The sequence below is a fragment of the Apteryx rowi genome, unplaced genomic scaffold (assembly GCF_003343035.1).
Source record: "Apteryx rowi isolate R43461 unplaced genomic scaffold, aptRow1 scaffold_147, whole genome shotgun sequence".
In the NCBI taxonomy this organism is placed as follows: Eukaryota; Metazoa; Chordata; class Aves; order Apterygiformes; family Apterygidae; genus Apteryx; species Apteryx rowi.
Window position 1 is genome coordinate 933,446 of NW_020447719.1, and position 26,724 is coordinate 960,169.

The following is a 26,724-nucleotide window of genomic DNA, read 5'->3' on the forward strand; positions in this document are numbered from 1 at the left end:
TTACGACTCAGTTAGAAGCAAGACAGAAATAGACATTGTTTGATTTTTAATTTAAAGAACATACCATTACTCTTTTGTATTAGCTTTTGGAGCTGTGAGGTTCAACTTATCCGTACCAGCAATGTGACTAATGCTGAAAAATAATTTGTAACATATGTAGTTTGCAATATCTGTTATACTTCGAAATATGTGTTCACTACACAGAGTGGGTGGAAATGGAAGAGAGCACTTAGAGCAAAGCATTCATTTTAAAACCTTAAAAAACTGTTAGAGCTATCATAATGGAGAATTGTGTGTTTGGGTATGATGTGTGGTTTTCTTTCTATTTTTCTGTTTCTTACTCTATTCAGGGAAGCAATGTTGTGAATGTTTGAACAAACACAATGTAGTAACAAGTCAGTAGGTCTAACTTTGTAAGAGGCCATTCCAGCAGGGGTTGCAGTACATTTTCTCCTTCTTTCCTATGGCAAGGGTCAGAGATGTATAAAAAATAATAAATTGTGAAAAAACTCCCTCCAAAATGGATCTTAATGGACCACGAGTCTTATACATTGAAAAAAAGTCTGAAAAATGGTTGAGAGTCACCTTTAAGAAGATTTATGCTAAGGCTCTCATGAATTCCTATGGATGCTTCAGCTTTTTATCTCTCTCAGAAAAATCACCTGAGACAAATAATTCTCAAGTTTCTCAGTCTTTTTTTTTTTTTTAAGTTCATTAATACCAGTGATTTCATAGCAAGCAAGGACAAAGTAGAGAACAGACTTTTACTTTGAAAATGGGGGAGAGAAGGAGGCTGTGGATAGTTCTCAGTAAAGAAGGACAGTTGTTTCTTATTTTATGGGTGGTAGGATGCAAATAATGAAATTAGCACTATGTGCAAATTCCACACAACAGAGAAAAATTTCCAGTAAATACTGAAGTACATAGCCCGAGAAGGCTTCAGTGGACTCTTCCAAGTCAAAGCATACAAAGCTTTGTTACAGATCCCTGCTGTCCTTCCAAGAAAGCAGTCCTTGCATCGTGTTATTTTCCATGACTCAGTCTCATGACCCCATCATCTTGCTGTTCACTTTCCTGGTCCCAGATCCCCCTTATGGCATGACTACGGGCATTTGCCCCGCAGAGGGCTGCAGCCTGGCTCGCTGGACGAGGCTCCCCATACCTCACCACCACTGCCGGGTCCCAGCTCGGCGTTGAGCGGGGGGCGAGCACACCGCTGCGTGCACAGGAAATGCCAGCAGCTGCCGGAAAGGCCGCCTCCGTCAGGAGAGCAGTCGCTGCGGAGCGCAGTTGGGAATTGCGCGTAGCTCAGCCCAAATTCCTCAGCCGGCAGCAGCTGTTTGTGGAAACTGAAGGAGACTTGAGAAGAGCCCCATTTTACGGCCCCTGTGATAATAATCGTGAGTGTTGCCATGTAATGATACACATGTCTGAGCTACAGTGTTCAGGTCTCTTTCTGCTTTTTGGCCCCTTCTCTCAAGCTAGAGGAGGGAAGGTTTATTACCCTGAATACCCATCCCCGCTTGTTGTAAAATGGATAGGTGGAGAAAAACAAGCAAACAAACCACAAGCTCTGCTGTATTGTTAAAGTTGTTTATAACTGGCACTATTCATATATTTGTTACTTTGACTACGGGTCCTCAGTGTTGCAAGAACACGGTTCCCAGGGAAGTGTCCTCATCTCTGGGCTGCAGGCTCAGACTCCCATTTGCTTAGTTTCTCTCACTGGCCCCATAAATCTGGCATTCCTTTTCTGCACAGTCGTATGGCTTCAGCAGAGAAATGGCCCCATGCCAAGCTGCAGACTAACTTGAGGCTCTCACTTCTGAGAAACGGGAACCAGGAACTGAAGCCCCTGCATACTGAGGAGGGCTCAAAAGCCACACTTCTCACTTTGTGGGTCAAACTAGTCCATAACTGCTTGATTACAGCTTCTGTAGCTGAATAGGCGTTCCCTGAGTTGCAAAAGTAATGAATCCTGGCTTGTATACCAAAACCCCTAATCTTCCTTAGTCCTCACAATATTCCCAAATCCTTGCTACATCTCCTACGCCTGTTTGGCTGGGTAAATGGCAGCATGTGCTATTTGGGCTGGTGCAGCACTACACAGGAACTGGCTGGTTGCTGACTGCTGTTTTCTCATGCAAAGGATAAGGGCTGAATTATACGAGCCTTTGCCTCAAAGTGCCATTACTTTGGCTCTTTTCTGCCTAATTTCTGATCTCATAAAACCCACAGACCCATCAGGCTTCTGTCCTCTCCAGGTGGAAAGGCAATCACAGATAAACAGCCAGACAAAGTAATTGCATAAGTCTAATTCACTTAAGAAACCAGGAGATGAACCTATGTCCCACATAGGATCCCACAAAGGCAAGCTTGATTTCTGCAGGCCTACCTTCTTTTCCGTCCTCCCACAGAGGAGGGATTCCTGGGCCTGTTAGCCTTCCCACAGAGAAAATGTTCGAGATGAATTGAGACCGCAAATGGCACCGTGCCCTTCACAGTGCCTCCAAAAGTGAGTGTGGATCCTAGTCGTCTGCGTGAAAGAAATCCACTGATAATACAGCTCTACTGGACATCTCTCTTATACATTTGACTATCTTTGTTATTCCCAAAATTGGTGGTGTAATGAATAGTGTAAAAATAAGTTAGGAAAACTTGTCATGGATAGTATAAGTACAATTGATCCTAACAAGAGGGAGAATTTCAAGGTTACCTACACACTTTTTTCCTCTTGTAGTTCTGTGGTATTATCTGCTCTTTATGTATTCTCATATGCATGCGTATTTGCGCACATACATGTATGCTGGTGGGAACAGCTGAGTGCTACAGGCTGGTAATGCAGAACTTAAGACAATTCCTACTTGTAGAAAACTACACAGAATAATACTGATCCAACCTGTGCTGCAGGAATTAATGACAGTTTAGTTTATAGTAGGAAGTTATGATTTTTCCTGAAGACATGTCATAGTATAAATGGCAATAGCCTTTATGGCTATGGAAGTGCAGACTTGTTAAGTCCCTTATATTTCCAGAATCTTTAGGTTCTTAATTTCAATATAAGCAAGCTTTTTGGAAGGATGGGGCCATACCATTTTTGCTTATTATGTGAATAATTAAATTAAAAATATATATATTTACCAACTTAAATAATAACTGATCTAGTCTTATTCAATCAAAATAAATAAAATCATATGTAATTTTAATGTAACATACAGTCAGAAAGACAGAAGAATCTAAATCTTTAGTCAGTTATAAGTTAGTCTTCGGAACCAGAGACTTGAAACATTTCCAGGTAACTGAATACCAAACTGTATAACACTGGTAATTCACATGAAAAATTAAACTGCTATGAGAGATTGTCATATGGCTTTTTAGGAAGCAAGCTTTAATACATAAACAGTGGGAATACTTGTGAAAACTGTTCTTAAAACTATTAAACAGTGACTTAATTGGTATTTTCCCACACTAGTTTTCCTTTCAGCTGTTATTACATAAATTTAGCTGGAAGGCATTTGCAGGTGGACATACAGTATGTACACGTGGCTTCAGAAGTATGTGGTCATCACCTGAGTTTCTATGAAACAGGTAGTAAGGACAGCCCACAGTTCCCCTCTAAAAACCTCAGTATCCAAGCTAGAGGAGTCAAAAAAATCCTCATGGCTACTGGTAATTCTAGTTCTGGAGTCAACAGCCATTTCAGTTTCTAGTGGGATTATGATTTGCTAGACTAGGTTTAAATTCGTTTATGCTGTCAAGATAGTACAAAATCCCCCATTCATCTACAGTGCCTGTGTACTACCCTACACTGATGGCAAAGATTCAAAGGTTTGCCCTCCAGGCAGGGAAATTCAAGCACAGGGCCGGGTTTGCACCACGCCACTGCTCCTGCATGCGGTCTAGATGCAACTGGCTCTCAAGACTGGGACCTGCAATCTCAAGCACAGCTCCTGGAGGCAATTGAGATGTGACAAGTGGTGAAACACTTGGATACAGTCCACACCTCAAACACAATTTACTTCTGAATCATTTAGCTGTTGATTTTAAAAGGCAGTGTCCAGATCCGCCCATTTGAAAACTTTTCCTCCAATGGAGAGGCCCTAGTTGACTTAGCTTTCAACTGGTGGATGTATGGCACTTATTAAACTGCTTAATGAAAATTGCACTCGCTCTTCAGCACCAGAGATTCATCTTTTCCTCTAAGCTATGCATGGTGGTTTGTTTTCCACATATTCAAAACTCATACAAGTCAAGAAAAAAAGTCAAATATCATTTCTATAGCCTTTTTTTAACAGGAAGATGTAATTATACATCCTTCTGTTTTTTGAGCTTTATTAAGCTTTTATAAATCATTTTTCACAAATGGATATCTGTTTATTATGTCTATGTCTTATATCTTTAGAATATGAAACACTTAGGAAAGTTTAATTTAGTTGCTCTGAGAAATTCTCAGTTCTACCTCATTTTCAGATAAAGCTTGAGCTTTTAGAAACTGACACGTGAAGCTTGAAATATACAATTTGAATTTGATTTGAAGTTCAGTGTCTATCAAATTATCCCTTCAGTGGCAATCCAAGTATTCTTACAAAGTGTGTTCCAAGGGCATCCAATAATATTACAGATGTATAGCTTTAATATACCTCATTTTTGCCATAAGCGCTTAAATTACAGATACCAGTATATTTAGTATAAAATGTACTGCCAACCAGAACATAATAATATTACTTTGAATGCAAATAATTAAATCAATTTTTGTATTATATGTGAAAAATGCTATAAAAGTTGTTTGAAAACCACCTATAACAAAATTATGATTTTAAACACATAGGGCTTTTGAGAAAAGATGTATTGTTGATATCATTGCTGTCTGCTGAGAACAGACACTGTCCAAAAACAACCAACATGGAAATTATATGGTATCACATTTTTTTATATTTCGTGCTCTAATGCTCTGACCCTATACTTTTGAAAGTAATGAGAGTTTTCCCACTGCATTCAGTAAAAATGAAATCCCCATCTAAATGTGGAGTAGTTATTTTAGTAATATTAAGAACTTTAATCTGTGTATTCATGCACAGAATATCAGTAAGAAAAATAAGATTAGATGTAAACTTTGACTCTTGTCATTTTATATATAGTATATGCTGTTACTAACTCATCCCAGACAGGATGATTCTGTTTAAAACTTCTGGATATTGATGTGATTAAAAATCAGTCAAGTTCATCTACATTGTACTTAGTTTTGATAAATATCAGATCCATATATTTTAAAACTTGTTTTACTAACATTAGAGAACTTGCAGGTGGGAAAACAAATTTGAAAGAGTGTCTTCGATGCTTTAAAATTTGGCAACCAAATTTTGGTAATGCTAGCACAGCAAAATCTGTTTTATAGAGAGTAATAGTATCAGTTAGCAACCAAGATTAAAAGAAACAAATGCTTTCCAAGATTTTAGGCCTCTTGCACTCTCATTTAGATAACTAAAAAAGCAGTCTGTTAGGTGGGGTGAGCTTGTGTTCCCGGAGACACCCACGCCAACACACTAACCCAACATATCAACAGATCAGCAGGATTTGCTAAGCATCCAACAACAGTGGTGGAAACCAGTGGGATATGCCAGATGCTCAAGACTTTGGAAGATTCAGACCAGGTTCCTAAATACAGATTGGACGCCTCATCTACATGCAGATAAATCCTGGCCAAATCTATAATGAATTCTCAGTGAGTTACTAATTGTAGCAAAAACTTCCTGCGCACGGCTCTGTGGCCTTGCCAGGATTTATGGCAGAATTTTGTAATAGTAACTGTAGAATAGTGTCCTTTATGCAAGTTAGAAGGAAAAGTTGGCTGCCAAAAATCATTAAGACTTTGAGGTCTATTGTTTTCAGATTTTGGGGGGATGAAATAAGACAGCTGTAATGATCACCATTTAAAAATTCAGTATTGACTCATGGCATCATGCAGTGGTATAGCCACAGTTATTTTTAAAGCCTGTATGGGGAAAGAACATAGGTAGCATTGTATGATACCTCTAGTTTTTGTAGTCTTGACCCTTCTCCTCCATGAGGTTTTAGCTCACATCTGATGAACACTGAATGAGGAATGCATCAGTCCCGAATTAGGATGCAAGCGGCTGCTCTGTGCCTCCTTCATTCAGAGTTTTGGGGAAGCAGTTAGAGAGCAGGAGGCCTCAGATTCACTCTGTCTGAATGACATCGCCTTGATGGATACATGAGTTTCCCAGCTTTTTCATTCCAGTATAGTCCCAAATTAATCAATGTTTGACATGTAGTACTTGAATTGTAAGCAATTAGTAAACCAAAATGTCTTGATCCGTCAATGACTATTACAAAATTGAATTCAATATGGTACCAAACAGATACTTCCTTTAATGATTTGGCATAATTCACCCAAATAAGAATCAACCTTTTTTTATTTGCAGATATGCATGTATATATATTCTAAAAATGATTAAAAAATACTTTTTTTTGCTTAATGTTGGATTTTTTTTTTCAGAGAAACCCACATTCCAGACTGCACTTAGATCTGTGATGAATCATAAACATATTTTAGTGTGTTTCCAGTGTTGACCTTTAATTTAAATTATACAGATTTAAAAAGAAAAAAAATCATTTGAGAACAATATCATGCAGTCTATCATCATATTGGGGATACACTGAGAAACCAACCTTTCAGAGAGATCTTTCTGAAGAAAGCTCAAGTATATCTTCAGAAATATTTGTTAAAAGCTTTCTTGGTAGAAAGGCTATTATATTGAGATAGCTCCTCTTCTATTAGATGAATATATATCGACTTTAGTAGTATCTGTTAATTATTCCTACCAGCCATTCATCTAGTGTTTCACATTTCGTTTAAAAAAAAAAAAAGACTAGTTAGGAAAGAAGTGGGTCATTTTAATTTTGTGGTAAATCACAATGACTAAAAAAGATTTGCTCTATTCCAAGTCAAAGTATGAAAGGAAAGCTGGGGAAAGCGAGTGTTATTTAACACTAAATAATTTAATTTCCATGACTTCATCGGACTTACATATCAGCTATTCAGAAAATAGTCCCAAAGAGAGTGTTTAATTTAAACTGTCTGATGTTCTTTTGGCAGTTGCAGTGAAACCAAGAGATTTGTTCTCCAGAAAACTTGGACATTGTTTCAGTTGAAAGAAAAGTGGGGGGGTTGGTTTTTTTTAAGGTGGACTTTACTTCAAGTTATTCTGTTACTGTCAAACAAATAGTATCTTTTCTGGAAATGATTATAATTAAGCATCATCCTTCTTTTAAAAAGAGCCTAGTATCTTTTAAAGAGTAGGAAGTGCTTTCTGTTCACAAAAGCTAATACCCAGTGAAATGAATAAATACCATACCTCTTTCTGAAAGCAATTTTTATCCACACAGTTGAGTGGGATTAAATGCATTAGAAATAATTTTGCCAAACCGGATCCTTTGCTTCAAGCTATAACTTAGATATATTCCCAGAAAAGGGCATAATGGAAATGTGAATAAATTAATTTTGTTTTGACATAGCAAAATAAAACTCCCTTTGACTGTGTAGAGACGGAAATACTTTCAGATAAGTCTTTATAAGCTTCTTAGGAAATGAGTTCTAGAAATGGTGGTTTACTGAAAAGTAGAATGCTACTAAGAGAAGTACTGATCCCTATTCAAAGTTTCTTTCAAAGCCAATTGTTTGTTCTTTTCACTGTCCCTAGGTCTGGATAAAGTGCCAAAGGACCTTCCCCCTGACACAACTCTGCTGGACTTACAGAACAACAAAATCACTGAAATTAAGGAAGGGGATTTCAAGAACTTGAAGAATCTTCATGTAAGTGTAAAAGTGAACCGGCATTTGTTACAAAATTGGGGGGGAAAAGTGGTTTTGGCCTCATACACATTATTTTTGAGGAACATTGATAAAATACTCTGTGATCATCCTCCACCAGCCCAGCCTATTTACTTCCTTTTCTATTCCTCTCCTGCAAACACTCTTTTCCTTTTCTTGAATCGCAGAAGTTTCTCATCTGTTTTCATCCCCTTGCGCCAGTGGTTCCAACCTGTCTCCTGATCTCCATTGCAACTTCTTTCACCTATTTGCCTACCTATGTTCTCACTTTCTTTGGCACAGTGACTTGGCAATTTCTGTCTAAAAAGCAAACATTTTTCAACCCTGCCGCGTCACTCACTCACTATTATATCCCTCCCCCTTTCACCTCCCAGCTTATTGAGCACTGTATTTACCATATTTGTCAGCAGTTCTTCTTTACTAATTTTATCTTAAGCATCTTTTCAAACAGTCTGTCTGTCCTTGGCATTACAATGAAACTATTTTTGCCAACAACTGCCTCCTAGCAAAACTCCATCCTCATCCTCCTTTACCTGCTAGTGTCTTCCAACACTACTGTCTGTTTTCCTCTTTGCTGAGTATTTTCCTTCCCTGGTTTCTATGACTGTTTTGTTTTGTTTTGTTTTGTTTTTTTCTCCTGGTTCTTCCCTTATTTTCCAAGTTTCCATCAAAGAACTGCCTTCCTCTGCTTCCAAATTTTTGTTTCTCTGTCTGAGGTCCTCCTCCGTTATTTTTATACTTTTAATCAACATCTTAAAATTCATACCTCATAGACTTGCCTCCAGATCAAAAAAAAAGGGTATTACTTCTCTGCCTTTGAAAGTAATACCCCAGCTATGATGTATTTCAGAATGCTGCCATAAATATTATTTTTCTAGCCTTTCACCAACTCAATTTATTCTGCGTATTATTCCATCCAATCCTTTTTGATTATAACAAATATGAACTACTTGCCCTCACTTTCCTGGCATTTCACAGCTTCTTTCAATTCTATTATTTCCAGTCAATACCAAGAAGCCAGCTCCCACTCTTGATCTGTACATGATGCCAATGCCATCACCCAAACAAGCACATTTTCAAAGAGCAATCTGCATGGTACCTCCCATGCTGTCACTCGTACTTGGAAGAAATATCCCATAAACATTTGTCTCTTTAATATCTTTCAAATTCCTCCTTAAATCTCTGTCTTAATACAACACCAAGAAAAAAAGTTTAAAACCATTTCTAGGGTTCACAATGCCAGTATATCTATAGTGGAGGGAGCTGCATGAGCAAATCATGATGGGGTTCATGTCATCTTATTTTAGCTGAAGTAGGTGTCTACACCAGAACTAGTTACATAGATAACATTTACAATCAACAATTTTTACTAGAATGAGGTGATTTATGTCCCAGAGTTGTTTTTTCAATTCCTCTGCTTAGCTACTAAACCCAGATTCAACACCCTAATTCCTGCCCACCTTTTTTTGCTTTCTTCCACCTTTGAGAGAAATCCTGTGTTTTCAGTAAAGATCACATTCTGGGTGCGAAAAAGAGCAAGTCCTCGTCAGTGAAGTCAGCCTTTAGCAGTCCTTCATGACACCTCATGAAATGAGTCAGAGCATGGTACTACAGATGGAAAGCACTGGCCCCAGTGACCTCTGCCTACTTGGCATGCCATGCAGGTCTCTGCTATACCTCAGCCTGTGCCTTAAGCAGCTGTGAACTATGTCATCTCATGGAGGTTAATTCCATGGATTTTTTTATTTCTCCTGTTACAGAGGACATAATTTAATAGTACCTTAAACAGGTAACTTTTCAGGGAAAATATTATTTCTTCCTTTTAATCCCCAAAGTACTCAGTACACATTTAAGGACCAGTGGAAATCATACAGAAGAGTGACAGCTGTAACATAAGTATTAACAAATGACCTTTAAAACAATGCAGTTTTCCTGGATTTACTCAAGAGAGAGGAAGAAGCTTGTTATCTCCTTCCCAAAATAATAATTTACTCATACAGTGCACTTTATGTAACTATGCACCACCTTTACTCCCAGCAGGCATCATTCTTCTCCTTGTGTAATATCTGGGAATGATTCCCATTCCCCTTTCCAATGAAATATTATTCAGAGTTACAGTGAAAAGGGAATATTGCTTCTAGATGAGTATATCTCAAAAGCTTTATTGCTGATGGAGCACTATTGTCACTTCTGTTATAAAAATTTTCTATATATATGTTTATATATATCTATTTTTATATGTATATGTATGTGTGTGTATACACATATACGTACATATACACGCGTACATACATATACACACACACATACATACATATATATTTAAAACAGATACATCTTTTAATCATATTCCCTGATAAATATGGCTTGGATTAGCTTGGCAGAGTGATGTTCAAAAGTGTCTAGGCTTCTTAGACTTTACTAAAACAGAAGGATCTACAAAAATTATATCTATTATTGTTCCAAAGTCTAAGATCTTTAACACATGCAGTCCACTTCTTGTGTGAAGTGACCACTAAATACTGAAGTGAACATTTCCCTTAATCCCAGTTTCCACAGGTTTTGAAAAAAATGGAGATTAAATTCAGTTTATTCCTTCTGAGTCTAATCCTCACTGCTATAAGCATCATCTACCACAGGTGTACTAGTTTTAGAGGAGACTTTCACAAACAAGTTGGGCTGAACTTAAAGTTCAACTTCTGCTGAAGCCTAGGTAAAGTAAGGAGAAAAAAAAAGGCCTACCTATACCTTTGTCTATGGCTTTTCTTTCTGTACGAATATAACTGCTTAAGCTCCGAGTGTGCAATATTCGGAAATAGAAGAGAAAGAGGAATTAATATCTACAAAGATACTCTGTGTAAAGCAGAACATTTTCTTGAGGAGAAAAAAGACCAATTAAAATTTGCAGCTGTGGAAATATGACGAACAATTAGGAAAAAAAATGCAACTAAGAGAATATGTATTTGCAAACAACAGATGCCTGAAAAAGGAAGACACCAGAAAACTGTATATTCCAGAGCCAATGGTTCTGGTGCACTTGATATTTTAATAGTTTTCAATTAATCAAGGAAAAAGTAGCTAACCTATGAAAGTTTTACTGTAAAAGCTCAGTGAGACTTCACAGCATTTAAAAATGAAACATCAGTTATATCTTTTATCAGAGGACTCAGAAGAATAGGGAAAAAATTGGGGAGAGTCTTTTTTTAGGACTGAAGGCTGAGTTTTGCAGTTTCAGAAAATTGTCTGATGTTATGTAAAAGACATGGTCATGATTTAGATCTGTGTCAAAACAGTTAAAAAGATGCAGCTAGAAAAGACAGGAAAAAATCCTTTATAAAACTGTCAGAATTTTCTAGGCAAACTGAAACTTCTGGAGAGAGTACAGTACTTTGACCCCGTGGACATTATAAAGAATCCAAAATACTACATGAGTATGCCCTCATGCAGAGTGAAGTGGGAGTCTGCAAAAACAACACATGGAGTTGCATGCTCTGTGGCAAAGCCAAAACAAACCAGCATAATGCCTGGCACTTGGAAAAAGAGGTAAAAGAAACTACTGTGTATTAGATCACTGTAAGAACAGCACAAACAACAGAATAGTAACAGCACCCTTTTCCAACAGGAATTTTTCAATGGCACAGTGTTAGTACTGCAAAAGAAGATGAATGCATTATTGGCCTAAAATCAAATGGAACATTGCTTAATTTAAGCTGGCAGAGGTATGCAAAGCCATGGTTCTGCATACATCAGTGCAAAAAACAGTAATATTTATGCTGAAAGAAAAGACTTGCACAAAAGAGATAAAATTTAAACTTGGGACTTAAAGTTATGATCATATTCCTACTAAGGGAATGTATGTATGACTAAATGTATGAGTAAATAAGTGAAAACACAAGTTGTAGTAATATCAGGGGGAAAAACAATGTATTTGGTTAAAAATATTTCATGCCCTCACTTTTTTAGCAAAAGAAGGCACCCTGTGGAAGGACAAGAGCCCACAATAACTGAGGAGAAGTCTAAGAACAGCTTCCAGGGAGACAGAAAAACTCCTAACAGATTAAAAAAATATGAGTGAAAGTACACAGTCTTCTGATGACTCATTACAGCTTCAGTTCCCTTTTCCCAGGCAGAATCAACACAGAAGTTGAATAAACATGCTGCTCTGCAAATCGCAGAATGAAGGCTCAGTAGCTACTGGCCTGCTGTAAAAAAACAAAGACAAATCTTTGTCCTGTTTCTGCCCCTGAACCCTATTCCCATTTTCATCAATAGCAGATAGTCTTAACAGGTGAGAGATACTTTTTTTTTTCCTAGTTGGTGCATCTGTAGGTTTCTGACAGATGTTCTGAGCAAAAATGGGGTTAATCTTTTTGACATGCAGCACTCTGTTAGAGAGACACCATTGCCTCAGACTCTCCTTTGCATTGTGCTTAACAACTGAGATTTTCCACTGAAGCAAGTAATATGTAACATGGGACATGCATGCAAAACGTTTTTAATGTGTAGAGGGTACAAGATCTTTTAGTGTGAGGAAAACAGTAGAATAAAACATTAAGAGGCCCCCAAAATTTTGGCGTCAGAATACTAAACTAAAGATGAAGAAAAAAGGAAATTTTATAGAATGCAACAATAAAATAAAGTACACAAGTAAATTATGATAAAATAGATGACAAAAATGCTTGCCTCACTAGACAGCAACAGGGTTGAAAGGTTCTTTGGAATGCCAGAGCATTAGGATTATTTTTTATTAGATTAAGAAAATGTAGAAGACTGGGGATTCTCACAAGACCCAGCTGTTCCCTGGTCATCTGTGCAACTCATGTTACACAATATTATCAGTGAGAGCTCAAACTTTGTAAAAACTAGATCCACAGCAGGCTCTTTGGCTTAGAGAGATTATCCAAGAAGGCACTGAGGATGTGATGAAACCACTTTCCATAGTCTCCTTTCCTCCATACTGACAAGCTGTTGTTTCAATGCTTTTCCATCTCCATCCACACAGTTTTGTCATTTTTCCCTTTTCTTTTTGTGCCATCCCTTTTTCCTCATCCTAGCTATGTCCGTGTCATTAAACCCCACCAAAGAATTTAAGGAGCAAACAAAAAAGAACCACATTACCACCATGTTTTTCATGGCCTTTTCTACCTTTTTCCTTTTCCTCCTTTAACTCTATAGATCATGAGCCCTTTAGGACACATAACATCTGGAATTCTGTTCAGAGACCTCCTTTTACTCAGGAGCTCTTGGTTCCTTCAGGTTTGCCAATGTTTATCATTTTCTAAATGAATTTTTAAATGAGTGCTTAGTTTGTAAAGCCCTATCTCCTTCTATAATACAATTAGACAAGAAAGTCAAGTTCTAATTTGTGTTTTTTGTTTTTTTTTTTCCTGCAAGTGTGTATCCAGTCCTAACAGTTTTGCAGAAAAACTTGACTGTATGTCTGGAATATAAGTGTGATTTAATGACTAACACCATAAGGCAAACAAAAAGAACAAAATTTATTCTTTTTATTTTTATTTGGATGTCTGAGTCTTGAGCTTACAATTCTTAAGGCATTATGGTTCCTAACAGCCCTATGATAAAATGACAGGTAATAATGTAATAAATAACCTAGGAAATTAAAGAAATTTCACCAGGTCAGTAGACTGACTTTTCAGTGTAAACCCCAAAGGTCGCACGCATCATTAGAGATTTGACGTCAGGTAAGAATACCATCTCCTGCTGGCAAATCAGATGTATTATGGCAGAGAACAATTTGCTGATCATTTTACAGTTCACCTCTAACTTTGACAAGACTGTCTCTTCAAACTGTTCTCCTAAACTAAGAAGGGCAGGCTTAAGGATAGCAACTCCACAGCACAATCTCCTGAGGTTCTTACACAATCATACTACTTCAGAAGACTGGGCTTTATTCCCCCCAGTCATGGCAAAAATCATAAGCTTTGGTACCCTCGAGAAAAACAGCCCTACACTGGTTCCTACCTGATTGCCACACACTCCCTGTGCAATTTGTCCATGTATATTTTGACAAGAGCATGCCAACAAGTGTTCCAAAATCTTCCTGAATTGTGAATCCTCCTTTTTGTTTCCGGGAGTAAATATTTGAGGCAGAAACCAGGCCAGAGGGAGGTAAATGGCCAAACTCCCACTGACTTCAACTGAGCCAGCATCTATTCCTGTCATATGGTGATTTTTGTTTTTCTTACTACACTAATATCAGAGGTGTTTCAGAAAGAGCTAAGCCAGCCTTGGAGCAAAGCTTGGCCTTTTTTTTCCTCTCTGAGCACCACTTAAACTACTGGTTATGACAGGATGGTCTGTAGGTATTACCACAGTGAACTATATAATAATAAACATAACAGGGTCAATGTTTACAGAGGAAACCTCGTGACACATATGAAGTCACGGGGACAAGGGAAAAGTCTTTATCCCAGGAAAATGAGGATGGAAGCTACTTTTTCTCTTATCCATGGAAAATTGCTATGAACCCTCTGGTCCTGATTAAATGGTGTCTTTGATATCAGATTTATTTGATCCTCTTTATTTTCTCCTTCTTTCTTGCCTTTTTTCTTGCCTCTCAGCACCCATACCAAGTCATCCTGAAAGCTGTGTATTGGTATACTCAGCATTTTTTACTGAGAATTGGTGACGTACTTCAACCTTTTTTTCTTGTTTTTGTAAATTTATTTTAAAAGAAGTATTCTTTTTCCACTCCAAAATTGAATGGAAACATGGAAGAAGGTGGATTTTTGAAAGAAGCATCGATTCCTGTGGCTCCATTCAAGTATTGCCCTAAGCTGTCACATTTCTTTCATCTGCCAAATAGCTCTGTACTAGCAGCACTGTAAGTGCCAGCTGTGGCCCAGGACTCAAGCACTTTCAGCACTTTAATGTTAACCCTAAATTTTCCCTCCTAGAATTTCTTGCTCTGCACAGAGTTTGTATACACAGTTATCCTCTAACAAGATGAATATAATGCCCTACAATGCCATTTGTGCTTTATTCAGGCTACTTAGTTCATGTGGCATGTTTTTGCCTAACATCCCTTTCTCAATAGCACTGCCTGCAGATGTTTTCCCTAGGTTTTTCTCCTCTAGTTCCTGTTTTCACTGACCTCTAAATTCCCCTGAGTTTTTGGGGTTTTTTTCTATTTTATTTTGATTTTAACTTTTGTTACAAGCAAACCATAAGGGGCACATTCAGAGGAAAGGAAACAAGAGAACTCCAAGGCTAGTAATTTCTTTCTCTAAGTCTTGCATATAATGGAGTTATTGTGAAGTGGAAAAGGAACACATGGGTATGGCTTGCCAGGTGCTATGCTGCTATGTTATCCTCATCATTTGCTGTTGCTCTGGGAGACAGTAAAATTTCTCTGGCATATTAGGTGTTCTTTTTTTTCTTTACAGCTACACAACAGGGTGAAAAATAATGCAGGCTTAAAACAGCAAGAGCAGGGACTTACACAGCAGGTGTTTAAGTGGGAAATGATGTCTGGGTACAAAACCCATTGAAAACTACAGGCTTGTAATACATTCCCACCTTACACCACCATACATACATTGCCACCCCGAAATCATTATTTTTAAACATATCTTTGGTAGATACCATCATTTGTAAGTGAGAACACTTTTCTGAATGCTTGAATAAAGCAGCATTTTTATGTACTTCCCTGAGAAAACACAGACATAGTCAAGAGAAAACATAGCAAAGCAGAACAGATTAATCCTAGATAATTTCTGGTTCTGGTCAGGACCAGCAGTTCTGCTCTGAAGGAGTCTTAGCAATTCTGTTAACATCAACTAGTCACAGAATATTTACATTATAAATTCCAAAGAAATGTTGACTTAGGTATCTAAGAAAAAAAATCCATGATAAAATCATCAAAAAATAATGCAATTAGCAGTAATACATGCAGTTATTCTATTTATGAAAAAAACAATGAAAGACACTAATTTGCATGATTTAAGCTGTATCCTTCATCATAACTGCCCCAGTATTGTGCAGGTAGCTATATTATACTAAGGCTGGAAGATAGATCTACTTCCAAATTCATTCTTAGGAAACCACAACTGATGTGTCCTCGTGGCACATCTTATAATTCCGATTCAAATAAAAGAGAACTATAGCCCTAGCTTCCACTGGCAAATATACTTATTTTGGGAGAGGCTTATTGTGGGTGAAATATTCTGCTGAACTGTGAGTGACCTTTTCTACCTCCTTTCACAAATGTGGTGTTGCTAGCTAGCATGCAAAATTAAAACCAGATATGTACAGCTTTATGTATACTCTTGTGAAATGACCTACAGCCAAAATGCTGTTTGCTTCACTCAGGATGAGCTGCAAAAGGAGTCCATTGGGGGAAAAAAAAAACATCAAATACAATTTTAAACTATCTTCTCACTTCTCTTTCAATTTTTATGACAGAGGGGTGCTGTCACAGACACTGACAAACTTCTCGACACTTTCTTAATGCTTCACTGATTCCTGAAAGTGTTAAATGCTCTTTTTTTCCTCCAGGAAACAGAAAAAAGTTTAATTACAAAAATATTAAGACTATATTAAAATACACTGAATGTTAACTGTATTATATGTAATATCAAAACTTGTGGTATAGCAGCAACTGCTTTCTTGTGTTTCTGTAAGCAATATGAAGAAGTTAGTGACCAAAGCTATTTATTAGTATTTATTAATATCTCTAGTAATAAAAATAAATAAGTAATGCTATCTATATCTGTACAGCCCCTTCTATCTCATTCATTGCACAAACATGTAACGCTGTAAATCTGATAGATAAGTAGATAGAAAGCAGCTGGAGTGAAAAGACTCATTGTCATACTTGCCATATATGAAATCTCTTCCATTAGACACATGTCTATTTTGACATTAATGGGACTTTCTTCTCTCTTTTTATGTCATAGTTTGTTAAACGATAAGAGAGTTCGCAGTACTGCAAAATTTCCAAATCAGAGTACTATTAGAGGCATATGCAGACCACCTATTTCAGGTATCTAAGTGAGCTGTCATGGAAGCCTCTCTTCGCTGCCTATTTAGAGGGTTACCTTGAATCTAGATATCATAATAGTTGACAGAACTAAATTAGGCTCCTACATATTAAGGAGAATGAATATGGTCCATGATCCCTAACTTCAGGACTTGCAGTATGAGGCTTCAATTTTCAAATTGCTACTACAGTAAGAAACCCTTACTAAGTTACTTTAAGAAAAAAATAGGTTATATCTCTGCAAAAGCAAATATCAATAAGAAGACAGAAATCTAACAAGTGCAATCTGTAAGACTAACAGGATAGTGGTGATTATATATATATATATATATTTATTAAGATAGGCGGTACCTTCACTGTATTCAGTCACAGAATTTTCTGCTTAGGAAAAACTAAATAGTATGTTTGTATGATGGTAGGTAAGGTATAAAAGTATCCTCAGAATAAAAAAAGCAATTACTTCTCTTCTTCTCCCCCTCAAAAACAAACATGCAAATAAAAGTGATAATGTTGTTAATTTTATGTGAATGACTTGTTTTTCACAGCTTTCAAGTGAAAGGATTGTACTTCGTCTTGGATACAGATTATGATTCTCATGGGTGTTAACAGAAGCTGCATGTATCTCAGCAACGAGATACCACCTGTAGTTGTTTTGCAGGTCTTGTTTATCTTTCACTGTTTCAAAAGCCCTCAATATGTTTATTTTAGTACTGTGTTGCGTTTTCTTCAGCTTACTTGGTTGACCATCAAAAAGATTTTATACGCTAGATAGATACACTATTTTTTTTTTAATGCTTCATTCTTAAAATAATTCCCCTAGTGGTCATCTGAGATCTTCTTCTTTATTACTCCACAGGCATTGATCCTTGTTAACAACAAAATCAGCAAAATAAGCCCAGCAGCTTTTGTTCCTCTGAAGAAACTGGAAAGACTTTATCTGTCCAAGAACAACCTGAAGGAACTTCCAGAAAACATGCCAAAGTCTCTTCAGGAGATACGTGCTCATGAGAACGAGATCTCCAAACTGAGGAAAACTGTCTTTAGTGGACTGAATCAAGTTATTGTTCTAGGTACGCGCATGAGAAATTATAAGTAAATCAACCCAGTGTACTGCAGAGTTTTCCAGATGTTGTTCTTAGTTCACATAGAGTGATTTTATGTGAAAAACCAAGAATTGCTCCAGTAAGTTATACCTCCAAATTAACTTTGACCTGGTAGGCACCTGAAGTCTAACAGATATAGATGCATATGCTGCAGCCCAGCTCACAAACATGTTTTGTTGGCAGAACTAGGCACCAATCCACTCAAGAGTTCAGGCATTGAAAATGGAGCTTTTCAGGGGATGAAGAGGCTCTCCTATATCCGTATTGCAGATACCAACATTACTAGCATCCCAAAAGGTAAGAACTTCAATGAATATTTGAGAGATTTGTGCAGGTAAAATATAGTCACTTCTAGTCAGCTGGAGTAACTTGAAAATAAAGAAGTAATTGAAGCCTTTTGCATCAGTCCCTAAAGTATTCATAATTTGACTTCTAGTAAAAGAGAGTGGTGTTTTTTTTTTCTGTTGGCTTTTACTGGTTTGGCAAATTTTATTTTTTCAGTATTAGAAGCTCCACAAGAGGTGCATTTTCAAAGGTAAACCTTTTAATGTCATTTTGCTTTTTTTGTCTCACAGCTGAAATATAAAGTCAAAGAATCTTTTTGCCCTCCAGCCCTACTTCACTAACCTGAACAACATTATACAGATATAAACACATGTAGTGGGTTTGAGCCAAAAGACCATTCCTGCACAAAACAAAAACATTTGTTTTTTTAAAAGTACTTCATTTTAAATTACTACAAAATAAAAACATCTTCAATATAACCTATTCAAAAGGAAAGAAATACAAAATGTTTCTGACCTAGAGGAAATTATAGTCAATTTATTCATACTTTAGCCAACAGATTGTTTTGAAATAGCACTACCTTTTTGAAAGCTAATATTAGCTGTTATTTCTTTCTTCCCACATTTCCTGTTTTGGCTGTTCTTTTGGGGGACCTCAGACAATGAAAATATTTTGTTCCATTTTTTTTCCTGATAAATTTTCAGACTAGTGAGTGCTCTACCTAAGATATGGTTAAAATTATTTTCCCTTATCTTTATAATCTCATCTGCTGCTAGTGTTATTTTTTGTATATTTATATAGGACTGAAATGTTTGTAGATTTACGCAAGTGGATAACCTGGATAAAATGAAGACTCTTTCTCTTATGCTATTGTATATGTCCCATTTATATAATCATGAAGACTAAAATTAATATCTGTGAAGAATTTCATTTAGCTATTTTTTAAGAATTGTGTTGTATGATGACCTTAGAAACTAGGTTGTTTTTCAACAAATAAACAAATAAACAAGTAACAAATAAATTGTCACTTGAAAAATTGTTGTTTTCAGGTTTCCCTAATTGTGAAAGTTCTTTGTTTAAATGAAATAATTTTCAACATACAAATTAAAGAATTTCTATCTCTTTATTGATGATATTTCAGTCTTTAGTAATTCATGGCATTGAGTCTCAGTATAACACAAGTCAAGACCACTAAAAAAACCCCAAAAAATCCAGTTTTACCAAAAGTAATTTGATGATATTCTCTATTTCAGGGCTTCCTCCATCCCTTACTGAACTTCACCTTGATGGCAACAAAATCAACAAAATTGATGCTGACAGTCTGTCTGGACTCACCAACTTGGCTAAGTAAGGATTTGTTTCCTCTGATCACATACAAATATTAGTTGAAACCATAACTACTACACATACAATTAGAAAATATTCTAGGATTCACGATCATGATTATCTTTAAAGTAATACAAGTTAGCAGGAAAAGTTTCTGAGGACTTGCATGCTGACTTAGCAAAATGAAGTACATCTTCTTATCTAACCACACTTTACAACTATGTTCAATTACGAATGATGTATGTCAACAACAAAGATGTCTTTGTTTTTTAAGAATATTTTATAAAGAAATTATAATTTGATCAAATATGTCGTATTTTTTCATTGTATTTCCATGGATTGTTTATGGAGTTTTTATGTGACATTGCATTGCTTATGGGGGAAAAAACACTAAGGGACCAGAACTGCTCTTAACAGTATTTCCTCTGTTTCTCAGAAAAGGCAAGTGTTCAATGAGTCCAATAATATGACAAAAAAGAATCATACAATATATGTGAAAAGGTGTGATTGCACCTCAAGGGTAATTGTAACTTGGTAATCTGTAAATATTGTGTTGAATAATTTTTTCTAACTGTAGGAAAATGTAAGAATTACTGAAAAGCAGCCATAGACATACAGTATTATTCATGAATTAGTTCATGTTAAATAGCATGCTAAAACAATAATATGGGACTGTAATAAATGGCATTTTAATACTATGATACTTTACAATATTTCTATGAAAATGGAATCTTCATTGATCTGAAAGATTGTCCTATTCAGATTCCTGGATCTTCATCTTAATCATTCTGATTGTCATGATGAAGGCAGAGAAGAGATATCAGTGAAAGATTATCAGCCAACAGGAGTTAAATTTACTGCTGTTTATAGTAGGTTGGACAAAAAATTAGCGCAATGAAGTATATTTATTCATTCAGTATAACATATGTATAATTTATACAAATCTGCATATTTTGAATGTAGCAGTTCCAAGTGATAAGCGTTAGAAAAGCTTTCTAGAGCTTGCAAAGTAAAGCATTTCAATACATGCCTGATGTTCAGATTTGATCGCAGATTCATCCTTGCTCAAAAAAAAAAAGGGTTTGCTCCTGGATTTTCATGAAAAAAGAAAAATCCTGTAATTACAGATGAGGGACTATGAAGCAGTAATTGTTAACAATAGCAGCTTAGTATAAAATGTAACATTCTCCACAGACATGATAAAGAAACCTTCCAAAACTAAAACAAGATTGTAATTACTTAGATAGAGAATATCATTTCCTGGACTGTGGGTAGGTCAGTTGTCCTGGGGATAATCGAATTTTGCTGCTGTTTCACATTAATCCTTGGAAAACAATACAGACACCACCACATGGACAACATTGTTGGAATTCCTTCTTAAAACATAAAGTTGCATGTACCAAGTGCTGATGGGTTATTAAAAATATTTAAATGTGGGCTGCTCCTGTTGTGACTATATTAAACTGAGGAGCAAGATAGTGTTGATTGTGGTGTGATTGTGTGGAGCTGCTCAGAGAGGGCACCAACTTTTAAATAACCCATGCTCAATCAGGCAACCTAAATACAGTTGGAAATCCTCTTCTGAAAAGCTGAAAAATAAGGCAGAGTGCAGATTTGTTGAAAAAAGAGTGTGTTAGAAGTGACAGAACAGATAGATGAATAAAGGAAGGAGCAACGGGAGTCACTCTCCAGAACAGCATGTGGGATGAATTTACGGGTCAGTATGCTTTACCTTACTGCTTCACCAGTCCACAGAAACAAACTATCCAAAAAATAGTTTTTATTTATTCGTCTAAGACTTCAAGAACACCAGCATGGGATCAGAGCACTCTCCTCCTGGGTTGTGCCAGCACTGCCCAGCAGTGTAGTGGCTGCCCTAAAGCACAGTTAGCCTTTGGGGAACAGGTTAGTTTATTGACTGTCTGTGCTAGGATGTTTTGAACTGTAAACTGCTCCATACAAGAACTCAGTGTAGATCTGCAGTTTATTTATTCACTTTCGGATTCTTGACTTTTAGTAGACCAGCAATATTTGTCCCTTTTTTGGTTGTTTGTTTTCCTCATAAAATTACCTCTAAGCCCTTCAAAAGTCTTCACGTAGTGCTGCAGTGGAAAAAAAAAAATCTCTTGAATGTAGACTGAACAAAGTCTCTACTGGTTTAATGCAGGAAGGAGGTCCCCAGGAGGATATACATATTACACAGCTGATGTTAATGAAGTCTAGAGTCTACCAAAGTTTATTAAAGTTTACTTAAAAGATCTAGCTACATACAGCGGAAGTTGCATCAAGTTCTGTATAATGATGATGTTCAGCTGCATGAAGTTTGTTAAAGTGCATATGATGAAATGCATATATATATAAAATATATACACTTTTTTATATATGCATAATAAATATATATATAATATGCAAGTGTCATTTTCCAGCTTCCTCCTTTTTTAATCCCATGAGGAAAAGAAAGAAGATGGAGACCATATTCTTTCCTAGCACTCTTAATCAACCTGTATTTTAAACACTAATATTTTCTTGTTTCATTTATAAACATAGCTGCGAGTAACTGAGAGTTCATTTGGGTTCTCTTGTAACACATTTAGATGAAATGCAATTATACATAATTTCACTGCTTGTGAGAGATCCATTTTTATTCGTACTCTTCCAGTTTTTACTCTTTCCCTGAAAGACTTTTTCCTTGCAAGAACTATTCCAGAGTTGGATCTTGTCCATCCTTATGATGAGCAAGGAGGTTACTTTTGTCTCAACAGACCAATATCAAAGCCAAACCTGTGTTTCTCATGCTCTTCTCCTTAGGTGTGACACATCTGCTAATAGACCTGAATATCTAGTGAAATTATATTCTCATGTATGTCCACCAAGAATTTATACAATTGTCTGCCAAAATGTTTTTTCTTGATCCTTCTAAAAACACTCCGTATGAGTACACAAGTCCTTTGTAGGAGTTCTATATGTCTCCAGACCAAATTGCACATGTAGGATCAAATCCCCCAAGCTTTACTAAATCTTGATGGACTGTACTCAAAAGGATTTTCTTCTAATAACTTTTAAATGGGAGTCATGAAAATTATTCCATGACCAAATTTTTAGTAAGGATATGAGATAATGCGAACTGCATTTCTGAGTGAAGTAAATCCCTACTGATGTCAGTGGGAGATCTCATTAAGCTCTCATATGTCCTTTACTAGTTTAATAACATTTCAATGTTTAAATAAGTATGATTATGACTTTGTGTTATATAATACTAGTCATCAAGGATATTTCTTTGACTATTTATTTTTTAAAGGCAATATATAAAATGTGCTTCCATTCTTGGATGAAATTATTTCTGGAAACATCTATGCCATAAAGACCAAATAGGAGTTTTTAGCTCTGTGATTTTATACTAGGTCCAGATTATGGCTTCTGAAACCGGCACAAACCACAAAGAATTACAGGTGGTAGATTATTGTGAATCAGACTTTCTCGAAAAGGATTAATCCATAGCAAATTATGTTATCATCAAGATTCTGATTACTTTTATCAAATTCTTTATTAGATTCAGTAATTAATAAATCTCAGAGCATTTTTTTTCCTGGAAATTAAAAATGATTGCTTAAAGAAAAAAGATAAAGCAAGCTATATGAAGTAGGTTTAGCCTTTATAGAAATAGTTTCTCAAAGGACAACACTTCTGCTGACAGCTCCTGCAGTATAACTACTGAATTCCTCACTGCAGCACAGAATATTGTAACTTATGTTATGAGTTAGTCTTGAGAAGATTCAATAGCTTGGTGACTGCAGATTTGAATAGTATTAGCACAGAAATACACAGGTAGGACCAGGTTTTACAAGTTGGACATAAATTATTCCAATAAGCCCAGAATGTGCATGTATAAATCAGGAAGAATGATTTTCTGGTTAAAGCTCTGGAAACCAGGATAAATGTGTGCACATCCCATTCCTGTGTGCTGCTGAGCAGATCGTCATGTATGACTCAGTTCCAGCTTCCAGTCTGTAAAACGGCTATGTCAATATCTTAGGAAGTTGTGGGGAAGATTTAAAATTAACTGTTCTGGTGAGCCTGGGTCAAGTAGTTTAACAAAGAAAGTTACAGCCAGTATTCCTCCTGTCATGCAAGAAACGTATTCAGCTTTTAAAGAAAGACTGGTACCTACTGCGGTACACAGTGCATCTTACAGTGACATTAGTCACTGAAATATAAAAGTATGAAGTGAAGTGCCATGAACACAAATTGAATCATGTCATGGTAATTATGATAGTTCACATCAGATGTCAAATTTATTTAAATATACTTATCTAAACTAGTTCTCCATAGTAGCTCTGAATTTCATGAATAATTCTGCAAATTAGCCTAATCTATAGTACAGCAGTAGTGTTTAGAAGCAATTATGCTATGAAAGATGATTATCTGGTTTAACATCATTTTTGGTTTTTTGGCTTTTTTCAGACTGGGTCTTAGTTTCAACAGTATTTCTTCAGTTGAAAATGGCTCTCTTAACAATGTACCTCATCTGAGAGAGCTTCATTTGAATAACAATGAACTTCCCAGAGTACCTGGTGGGCTGGGTGAGCACAAATATATCCAGGTAAGGTTTGTCAAACTGCCTCATAGGGCAATGTTTGAAAGATTCTGAATGATATTTCTATGGCTATTTGATTTTGAACAAAATACACAGTATTTGTGCAAAAGGCAACCTGATGCAAGTTTTATAAACCACCGAATATGCATTGAAAAGTTGAAAAGAACAGGAGGACTCCTATTCTATGCTGATTTATGTGTGTGTGGGGGGGGCATAGAGGTATATAGATCTGTAGGTGTGCATTTGTATCTCTGTGTTGTCTGTGGGCATACAACAAATGTGAAATTATTTGTGCATTTTTCTTCCTTCTTTGCTCAGGAAACCTTCTTTCTACGAACATTTCTTCACTTGCAATTGTTTTAGCTCTACTTAGTGGCATTTTTCAAACTTTCCCAAGAACTTTCCCCTTGGTATCCCACAAAATTATGCGTTCTGCGGGGCAAAGAGAGGCAATATGTGTTTCACACCAGCAATGTTTTTAAAGTCTATGTGACTGAATAGCTGGAAATATGGTCCTCTTGGAATCAATTATAATCTGACCTCACTGGAAGTAAGATTTTATTGGAAAGAAAGCTCCCAAAGAATGAAGACTCCCAAATATAAATCACCACTTGCATGTAGCTTGGGAAAGTTCATCAGAACTGGTGACCTTGGAGCAAAGTAATATCCATCAGCTCATTTAAATCATCATTAGTGATTGTTTTGGCTCTGAGTCCTATACAGTTGCACTCATGAGAATGAAATTAGAGTTTGAGAGAAACCAATTAGCACCAAGTAGATCCTTTATATATTGCACATGCTTCTGAATCACAGCACTATATTAATATTTTCACATCTATGACTCTTGTTTCAATTACAGTATGATCAAATAGTATGATCAATAATATTACTGAATTCCCTTGCACAATTTCTACTTTTCTCTATAAATTTTTCTCTATACATTATTTCAAATTGGGTATAATCTTCATAGTTCACAAAATAAGCAGAATAAAGCATATGTTTGAGAAAACTGACATGTTACTCTACATGGTATTGTACAATACTTACCAACTATTTGATGTCAAATGATTTATGTTCTTTACACTGTTTAGCACTATTACTCACTTACATGCTTCTATACGTTCCAGGTAGTCTATCTTCATAATAACAAAATTGCTTCGATTGGTATCAACGACTTTTGCCCTCTTGGCTACAACACCAAAAAGGCTACCTACTCTGGTGTGAGTCTTTTTAGCAACCCTGTGCAATACTGGGAAATCCAGCCCTCTGCTTTCCGATGCATCCATGAACGCTCTGCGGTACAGATTGGAAATTACAAATAGATTTCTAAAGATGGGGTTCGGTTGTATTTCAGCTAAAGTACCTGTTGTAATAGGCCTGTTTAAAAATTGTTTCTAGAATTAAAGCCAAATACCAGAAACTTCACTATAAAGTGGAGATGATCCACTGATGTTAAAGAAATGAATCATTACAGATGTACAAGATCAAGCATACCACCAAAAAGAATTGCCAACTATGCTTTAATCTGATTTATTTCAGCCTTCTTTTCCAGCATGCTTTCTGTGGTATTTATCAGTTTGCTGAATGCTACAGGTTCTCAGATTCCACTGTATATGAGATTCAGGGTAAATATTTGTCGAGCTATGATATATATATAAAAAAAAAAAAGATAGCAGTTGAGGGTATTTTTATAGCCACATAAGAAAAATGGTAGAGGAAAAAAGATGACTCTCAACCTATTCTTTATTCTTGGGGAGAGTTAGCCCCTTTAAACTTACTTCAAGCCCTGGAAGTTTAAAAATATCCACTATAACAGTAAGCTAATTCTGAATGTATCTATTTAGCAGAGGCCAATAAAGTTGTTGCTAATGTCATTATTTGGGGAAAAATAAAATAAAGTCATATTGTACACATACTTCTTTTAAGTTTGCCATTCTTCTTGAGCAATGATATTCAGAATTAGGCTAACATAATCCTATTGAACAAAATAAAGAATAGTTTGCAGTACAAAACATTTAACCTATGTCTGGATCTCACTAATTAAATTTCTCTAGGAAAAATCCCTCTCACCTTAGTCACAAGAGCAGTTCCACTGGTTTCAGTGAGACTACATTGCAGAGTAAGGTATTAGGGTTTAGCCATCAGTACCAATCCATGTATATATCTAAACCAAAAATAACAGCAGTTCACTGTTCACTTGTTCTGCAATGTATATTGGTCTGCATTCCTTACTGTTCTCAGTATTTAAACTATGTTTCTAATTGCCAAGTAGAAATATGCAGGTTCCCCATCTGAAGAATTTGTGGGATTTAGATTATAAGCAAAATCATAGCTATAGTGAAATATGAGGTGAAATAACTACAAGGCCTGGCTGAAAGTTGCTGGGACATCATTCATAGAAGTGTCTTCTCAGAAGGATTTGAAAGCCCTCTGCAAATTGGGATTCTTCAACCCCTACCAGTGGGTAGTAAGCACATCAAAGGTAGGCTGCACATTTCTACTGTCAACCTACAAAGTTAAACATATGCTCAGTCCAAATGTCACACTAAAATAATCTTCTGCA

The 26,724-nt window shown here is 36.2% G+C and overlaps 1 protein-coding gene across 1 annotated transcript in view; it reads left to right on the forward strand.

Annotated features, from left to right (window-relative positions):
* DCN (decorin) overlaps positions 1 to 26,075 on the forward strand; it is a 39,962-nt gene extending 13,887 nt beyond the window's left edge. Inside the window, exons 3-8 of the mRNA XM_026058439.1 lie at positions 7,722 to 7,834; positions 17,710 to 17,923; positions 18,140 to 18,253; positions 19,495 to 19,588; positions 24,029 to 24,167; positions 25,289 to 26,075. Of these exons, the coding sequence (XP_025914224.1) occupies positions 7,722 to 7,834; positions 17,710 to 17,923; positions 18,140 to 18,253; positions 19,495 to 19,588; positions 24,029 to 24,167; positions 25,289 to 25,483 (869 nt within the window). The 3' untranslated portion in view covers positions 25,484 to 26,075. The remainder of the gene's footprint in view (positions 1 to 7,721; positions 7,835 to 17,709; positions 17,924 to 18,139; positions 18,254 to 19,494; positions 19,589 to 24,028; positions 24,168 to 25,288) is intronic.
* Positions 26,076 to 26,724: the final 649 nt, after the last annotated feature.